The 8,461-nt window shown below is 41.2% G+C and overlaps 1 protein-coding gene across 2 annotated transcripts in view; it reads right to left on the bottom strand.

The window, feature by feature from the left end:
• The window catches only part of DAG1 (dystroglycan 1), a 15,622-nt gene extending 7,161 nt beyond the window's left edge, over positions 1-8,461 (bottom strand). The window contains exons 1-5 of one of the 2 annotated variants that reach the window (XR_011142154.1): positions 8,193-8,461; positions 7,662-8,001; positions 6,933-7,174; positions 3,990-5,794; positions 2,026-2,166 (exon numbers count right to left, since the gene is read on the bottom strand). Coding sequence is in view for 1 of the 2 variants with exons in the window: in XM_068950055.1 (XP_068806156.1) it covers positions 2,026-2,166; positions 3,990-5,794; positions 6,933-7,174; positions 7,662-7,940 (2,467 nt within the window). In the remaining variant the exon portion in view is untranslated. The remainder of the gene's footprint in view (positions 1-2,025; positions 2,167-3,989; positions 5,795-6,932; positions 7,175-7,661; positions 8,002-8,192) is intronic. The other variant, XM_068950055.1, reaches the window with a different exon arrangement.

The raw sequence follows: 8,461 nt of genomic DNA, 5'->3' as shown, positions 1-8,461 counted from the left end.
ATTTATTTGTTTCTAGAATATCTAGGACTAAAACTTCACTCGTTTCAGTTGCTTTTGAGATTCTCCTCTGATTATATGTTTTGTTGCTGTTGGATTTGGAAAAATACAGATATGCTTTACGTGATTTGATAACTAATTTCCAATGTCTGGTTAAGTCAGGAGCAAGTCACTTCCAACTGTTGTCTTTTTTCTAACCTGAAGTCAACTGAATGGGTGACACTTGTTTTCAAAATGTGTGTGACAATCACCTCACAAAGCCTTTGACTTGCTAATGAGAACGGGAGATGTTGAGAATTGGTAAGGGAAATTCTGGACTTCTCACTTCTACTGAAACTTTAGCTTACATTGGTATTGTAAAGCATTGTCCTTCATTAGGTTGCAGTTACAGTTTTAGTTGCCTTTTTTCTGTATGTACCTTTAAAATTCTTTCTCCAATTAAACAGAAGTATATTCAGATGTGATTTTTTTAACCACATGTAAATGTACATAACTGTTCTTTCTAGTCTAATATATTGGTCAGGCCTAATATAGTGGCTTCCTATACAATAAATTTTGATCTAATAACTTTTGCAACTTCTCAGGTTATATATCTGCTTCATGGTGGCGGTCTAGAATGTCTCATTTCTAATGCTGTAGATATAGAAGAATGTGTAGTGTTCCATTTTGTTACTGTAAGGTTCTTAAAATTCTTTGGTTTTGAATTCTGGATTATGGAAAGTTTACGTAAACTTGAAGGCCTTACCTACCATGGCTGGATGGTCCACTGAAAATCAGTTTGGGTACTGTCTAAAGCTGCCCAGCAGAAGACTGCATGATACTTTGCTACTTCACGTATCAAAGACTCTAACGCGGATATTTCATTAGCAGGGCTGTCGTCAGATGTCACCTTGACTTGCATTCTTTCCCAACATTAGGTTTACAGGGACCTCAGGGAGTATGTTTGCACAATCTGCGATCTCCAGGAAGTACAGCAAGTTGGTACTTGCTGTACTCCAAACTTTCTGATCTCCAGAAAGTTTGTGATTTCCAAAGAAAGAATCTTTTTAGAAGCAGGTACAATTCCTGGAGAAACAATACCTGGAATTAGTAAGACCAGTTCTCACTGGTGTAAAGAATTGGTCCCAGCTCTGGTGGTTGAACGCTCAGTCATCAGATTGTGAAACTGAGGTAATTATTAAAGCCTGCTACTGTTTTGTCTTGTTCTGTTTCCCATACACTAAAAGTGGATTTTTTGCTTGGGGATTTTATGATAAAAGGTTTATTTTTATTTTACCATTGAGCTGTGTCTAGCATTAATAATAGTTTCAGATTAATCAGGCAAACACTGGATATCTCAGCATGACCCCACTTGTGGAGGTGGCAGGTATACCACGTAGGACAGGGTTACCTTGGGTGCTGCACGCTTTGCCCTGTTTTTGAAGAGTTCTTAAGAATACATGAGCGCGCACCAAGTAAGCTGTAAGATGGTAAAATGTGGTGCCAGATTTGGGGAAAACACAAAACCCCCCAGAACTTCTCTCTGTGACTGCTAGTTGAAGCCTGCTGACAGGCTCAAGGAATTAGGGAGAAGATGAGGACGCTGGGAGTTCATGCAACCGGTGACAAATGTTCCCTTCTTCCTGCCGTTTTGCTATCTCATTCAATTATATTTTTGTGATGGGGCCTGACTTGCAAGATCTAGGGAAAGGAGTCCTAATCTTATCCTCTTTTTAGATACTACCTAATGCCGAAATAAAGCTAACTCCCCTAATAGGTAGGGATTAATTCAGAATGGCATGAATCTTTAGATCATAATAGTTTGAAGACTATGTAGGCTCTTGTATAGGAGGTCGGAGATATCTTACAAAATGAGTAAAAAGGATGATGTATGTCAGCTACATTCAGAAGAACATAGGAGCAATGAGCTAGCCTTCTTTTAGGAAGACCAAAGTTTTCAGTCTTGTCCTTTTTCAACAAACTGGCATCTGGGGCTTGGGGGTGTGTGGGTGTGTTGGGGAGGCGGTTCTGGGGTTTTGTTTGTTTTACCTGTGGTTATGTTCTGAAGCTCTTGTGAAACAGAAGGTGGAGGATGACTCCAAGCGGTTTCTGTGGACTGTAATGTTTCATATGTGGGTAATAGCAAGGTGCTTGTATCCTGGTGCGATGGCAGTAGTGTCTGAACCGGTTCTGTGAAAATGAAAAGATTGTTTGTTACAGTGTTAGGTAAAAGATGGCTTAGGTTTATGCAAAAGAGCTATGATTTTAATAATTTGCTAAGAGTTGGGAATGTAGTTTAAAAGCCCTTATGGCACGTAATTAAAAATTCCTTGCCAGCATGGCAAAGACCATGAGAAGGAAGCTAGAGAAGAAGGGGATGTGTATCTGAGTTTCTAGTGCTATAAAGTCTTATCTCATGTCTGGCAGTAAGGTGAGCTGGCTCCTGATCCCAGCTCTGCCACTGATTTGCTTTGTAGGCTTTGAATAAACGGTCGTGTCTCTTCATGCATTGACTGCATTGTCCTTCAGTGGGCTTTGACAATTACTTAATTTCTGTGTCTTAATTTCCTAGCCATTACGGTAGGGAATATTGTACTGAAAAATGATTTAATAATACTGTAAAATATGTTGAGTGTCTAAGGTATTGTAAATGTTAAGCATTTATTTTGTTAATAGCTTGTAAATTGATTTTAAAGATCACTTTAGTCATTAGGTGAAAATGTAGCCAGGATGAATGCAGTGTTGAAGAAGGTAACAGGGTTATTTTTCCTGGCTGGTAATGTTCAGACTGTGCCTTAGAAAATGGTTGAATCCTTTGCCCAAGTGGCTTCTCTCACCTAGTAGAAAGGTACTTCTGAAAAATCTCTAAATGGCCTGTGTTCACAAGAGTTTTAATGGCAATATCATGCTAAGATTGTGTTGTCTGTCTGTGGGCTTTGACAAATGTTTGCTTGGACACCTGATTTCAAACATAAGTATTTCAGATCACACTCTTGCATTATAGATGTAGACTTAATATTAGTTCTAGTGCACGCTTTAGAAAACAACAGTTCTGGAGGGCCATTATGAGGGCAATGCATGAAAAATAGGGACAGTCAGTTCACTTCAGAATGAAGAAACTGTCTACGCTTATTCTCAAGTATTTAAGATATACCAAGTATACCTTTTTACAGATGCCTATCCATAATATACATTGATTAAGCTATGGTCCTGTAAACTTACTCAATTGGTCCTACCAACATACCATCTCTGTAGTCTAGCATATACTTAAGCCTGAGCCATAGATTCATGGAGTTGGAGGAGGAGGGCTGTCAAGGATGTCTAGCTTATTCCTTTTCTCCATAGGATACTCAAATATTTCTGTCTCTTTTCTGATAAATATTCGTTATCCTGTTCTTAAAAACCTCCACAATGTTCCCTGAGCAATCTCATCTCATGTTTTAATATCCCTACTGTCAGAAAGTTTTTTTTTCTTATGTCTGAATTAAATCATCTTAACTGTAACTGAAGATCATTAGCACTGATTCAATTCTCAGTGGATATTGAGACAGATTTTTTTTTTTGTTTTTCAGTGAACTTTTACATAAATGTTCATCTTTCTTCAGTCTTCTAGACTGAATATTTCAGTTTATTTCATATGTCATCTTTTCTAGACCTCTGATCATCCTCCTGTTCCTTTGGAGCTCTTTCAACAGGCCCACATCTTTCTTTAGATGGGATGGCCAAAGCCAGGTCTAATAGTGCAGCTGTGTTCTTGTCTGTGTCAAGATGAGTGAAAAAAATTATTTTCCCTTATGTGGAACACTCTTGTGGCTCCATCCCTAGTGCAATGAAGTCATGCAGTTGCAGAAGAAATAGTATTGATCTATTCTGTCAGGACTGTTGTGGCAAGGTTGGTAGTGTTTTGGCTGTGTGTATAAGCCCACGGGAATCAGAACAGAACTCATCCTTCTTTTTATATTAACCAATATTTCAGAAACAAACACAAACGTAGAGTCAGATCTTAAACATACCCGGTATACTGCTGAACAGATGAGAAGTGGCATTAAATAAAGTCACCAAAGGTACCTCAGCAGCATTGCAGATGACTTTTGATGTTCTATTTGACTCCAGGGTAAACTCGGTGACACTTGGCAAAATCACTCTTGTTCCGAGACCTCTATCTGAATGTAAATCCCTTGTGCCACTGGATAAAGCACTTGCAGACTGAATCTGTGTTCTGAGGACGCTGCTGTCGTAGGAAGTAAGTATATTTGTTGGTCTGGATGGTTCAGAGATGTCAAAGCTCGGGAAGTCTATGGGAAGAGTATAAACTGGAGCGTTATCAGGACGAGACAGAATTATCAGGCTTGGTTCATAAGACGTTTCAGCTTCATTAGGGAAAGTGTTACGTAAAATGTTAGGAAAATACACTGAGGACACAGGACTGACATTCAATTTGGGATGGAGAGTCTCTGTTTCTGTTTCAATTTGGGAGGGAACTGTGCTTTTTCCTTGAGTAAATGGAAACCTGCCAGGCTGTGGGATAGTCATAAAAGACCTAGATAACTGTTCATAGATATTAATTAACTCTTGGCTCAGACTACTACTTCTTGGCAAAGGCAGGAACATGTAATCCATGGGAAATGTGAAATCAGATGAAGTTGTTGCTCTTACTGAACTATTTGGGAACACTGATGGTAGTGTTTCTGGAGAGAGAGATGCAGTAGAAAGCATTTCAAATTCTGGAAAGTGGCTTTTCTCCCGATCACTGTAATTTGGCACTTCTGATGTTGACGTTGCTTCTGGCAAAGGTACGTGAAGCGTTGTCTTGGAAAGCATCACCTTGGCTGGGCTATAAGGCCAGTCATAAAACGTGGTTATTGTCAAAGTGTACACAGGTCTGGGAAACTGGGCTGTATTTGAAGTGATGTCCTGTAGGAGAACAAATCTGGATATTTCTGATTTACCAGGCAGGAAATACGAGTTTGTCTCAGGCATGTGAGGTGCTGGCTGCTCTAACAGCAAGGACATGCCAGAAGCCCTAGTAGGCAGCCCTTCCAGTTCAGTGGAGGGAAATGGTGTTTTAATAATCAAGGAAGGTGAAAGATCTGGAGAGTCTCCAAAAATAGAAGATACTGGTGAGTTAGTCATCCAATCCCATGATGAGTCTATTTCTAAGGTCGCTAAATTTTCTTGACTTCTGAGATGGATATTATTCTGCATCTTGTAACTTGCAATTGTTATACTCTCTTCATGTAAAGATGCTAAACTCTGAACGGGTGATACCACAAGCCGTGTGAGTAAGCTGCTGAGCACATCAGAGGCCACAGGACTGTGAGCATCTCCCCCAGTTGGTCTCTGTGTAGTTCTAATTGGCTCCAGTGTAGGTGTTGGTGTGATCATTAGCTGCCTACGTTGCCGTCTTGGAGATTTTTTTTCATAGCCACCTCTCTGAAGTATTCTCCAGCCTACAATTTCATATCCTAGCAGCTGTGAGAGATGATGTGACTCAACGTTATGTCGTAGAACTTGAATGAGTTCGTGGAGCACAACAAATCCTCCACACTTAACAGGCCAGGAGAGTCCTACGTATTGGTTCACCGTGGACTTGATACGTCTGGTGTCTTTAGCCAGTATTGTTTGGTTCTGCAAGCCTCCATGTACCAGATTCTTGTATTGCAACAGGGTTATGAAGGAAGAATCCAGATGAAGATATTCTGCCATCGTGTGCACAATATTGAGACGTTCCTGTACCTGCAGGGCTTCCATTGCAGTATAGAGGACGATTTCAGCAGAAGTGACGGGAGCTTCCTTCCCGCACCTGTCAGGACTGATGCTGAAAGTCCAAAAATGGCATCAGTTAAATGACATCTACCTGCCTCCCTGTTTTTGAAGATAAATGTTCAAATTTAGTCTATCATCTTGTGTACGTACAGGACACAAGGAGAATTTCGCCTCTTAGTCCAAAACTTCCTCTTATTGCATGTGCTACGGTTCCCCGTTCCATTCTGGTAAGGGTTGCTGGATCATGATAACAATTTAGTTTTATAGTGAGAATTAGCTGCCTACTTCTTATCTTTTTTTCTTTTCTTTTTTTTTCTTTTTACTTTTCCCTGTAGTTGTAAAAATAATGGCATTGCTCTGACTCCATAATGTTGCTGTATTTATTCTGTAATTGCTCTTTCCTATCTTTCAAAGACCTGCAACATATTTTTCAGTTAACTTCCTTGTTTTTGGGGCATGAAAATTGGAAGGATAGTTCTCCTTTCTCTACTCGTTCCCTGCTACTACAATACTTCTTGAAGAACCTTCCTCTCCTCTGTTTTTTCCTACATCTCAACTTCCTTAATGAACGTTGCCAAATCCATTGCTCACCAAAGTCAATGAGAAGACACCATTACGTTCTGAGAGGATAGGTTTGATCTCATTGCTTTTCTAGGGTGCAGCAGCGTGGTGTGAGTTTACACAATACTATCATCACTCTGCAAACTTAGAAATAATTCAGTTAGGAGACATTCCCAGTCTGCTAGACATCAAATGTAGGTAACTGCATTGAGAGGATCCCTGGCACCATCAGTGGAATTGAGTAGTGTCTCACAGAGGGCAGCTCAGACCTTAGCTAGGAGCTGACCTCTCTCCACCAACAAAAGCACTTCAGTTGCTAACGTGGGTAGGGGGGCTGGATGCCTCCCTAAGAGAGGCCAGCTTGAGAGTCAGGGCACTAGCGCTGCTTCACTTGTAATGTTCACATCCGCACTCCCTGCGTGCTACTGCTCCTGGGCAGAAAAGCCTAGTGCCTCCTGCCTTTCTATTCAACACATGCTCATTTGACTGTCCTTCACCCTGCCTGCCTCCCCCCCCCCCCCCCATTACATTTTTGTAATAGGAAAAAAAAAATCCCATGTCAGATAGGGAGCTCCCATCTCTTTTCACTGATTTGGGCAGTGAAGCCTTTGGAAGCTAATGGTACTCACCGAGAGCTGTTTGGCATGCGGTTCCAGGTCTCCCCCTCTTCGGGGAATGGGATGCTTTCCTGAACATGAACGGTGAATCTGATAATGGCTCTTGATGTTTTCTGAGCACGAGTCCTCCCAGAGGCAGCTATGTGCAGAAGGTATTCTCCACTCTCCCCTGGCATTGGCAGCCCTTGCAGCATGTTTGTATTGGGGTTGAATTCCAACCATTTTGGCAAATCTGCACCGCTGGCCAAAGTGACCTATTCCATAAAAGGACAGAAGATGAGCCGAATTAGAGAGACAGGAAACGGGTATTACTACTCCGGTTTTATATATTGAAATTTCTACGTAAAGAAGACAATTCCAGAAACAGCCACAAATGTTCTATTTAAAAAGTCTTGAAACTAGCACAGCAGTGCTTGTTTTTTGTGTAGTTCTTCTCTTGTGGCTCTTTTTCTTTAAATTTAATGGCAACATTTACTATGTTTTTAAGATCCTGCTTTCTTCAGACTGCAGGCAGATAAAATATATGCAGTGTCGGCATTTTATTTATTTGCTTAGTATATAACTGTTACATTGGCAAAACTGAAGTGAATGGTGCTAGAGTTTTGCCATAATTTCTAATTATTTATAATAAAATTCTGAGGTACTTCCCCAGAGGGAGATTTTTAATGAGTTCATTTTAAAACTAAAGCCAATGCCTACTTACTGCAGGACTGTACTGAGAAGTGTATTTAATAGCTTTACCTTGTACTCGGTTCTCGTTCCCTGAAAGGCACATGCTGACACTGGGTAATAGAATATTTTTCCCATCAGGATTGTTACGTCTGGGATTCCTTGGAGGATCTTTGTTTCTTTGCATGTGTTATTTGATTCCTTGACAACCGCAGCAGGTGTGTTTACACAGAGAGATACCAGTGCAAAGAGAAGAGGGCGTGTGGGTAAGATCTGCATCCCCAGGAGCAAAGAGGACGCCAAGGTATGAAACCTGTTGTTGGTGCCCACGGGGTTCCCGCAAGCATCCATCCTCCCGTAGGGTGTGGGTGCCCTTAGGAGCCAGGTGTTGCTACTTCATTGCTGTTCGGCCCTGTAGGGAAAGGAAAAAACACATGTATGTGTACTTTATTTCAATCAACTTCATCTTATGGGTAAGCAGGAAGATGTTGACCTCTGCAAGGCGTCACACCGCATTCATTAGAGCCCCTTGTTCTGTTTTTCTTATGAGCCACCACTAAAACTATGGTGGGTTATAGACCTTTGAAAAGCTGCAGTACTTACCATCGCTGCTCCGTTCAGTTTGCCTGAGGATTTTTTCCCTCTGCAAAACACCATGTAGCACAAAGCAGGTAGTTCATAATGCTTTTTAAGGTCCTTTCCTTCAGATTTGCAGCTGCTCCCATTTCTGCTTCTGTCGTGGTAAAAGACCATTTGGTCTCTAGGAGATGAAATGCTACACTAGGGCCTCCTGAGGGGGGCCCTCAACGTATGGCTTAGGGAAGTGCCAGGTGAAAACAGCAGTAACCTGACCCGGCAGGATTTTGCGCTAT

Source organism: Struthio camelus, chromosome 1, assembly GCF_040807025.1.
Source record: "Struthio camelus isolate bStrCam1 chromosome 1, bStrCam1.hap1, whole genome shotgun sequence".
NCBI lineage: Eukaryota > Metazoa > Chordata > Aves > Struthioniformes > Struthionidae > Struthio > Struthio camelus.
Note: the sequence above shows the minus strand (reverse complement) of the source record. Positions and strands in the feature narration are given on the sequence as shown.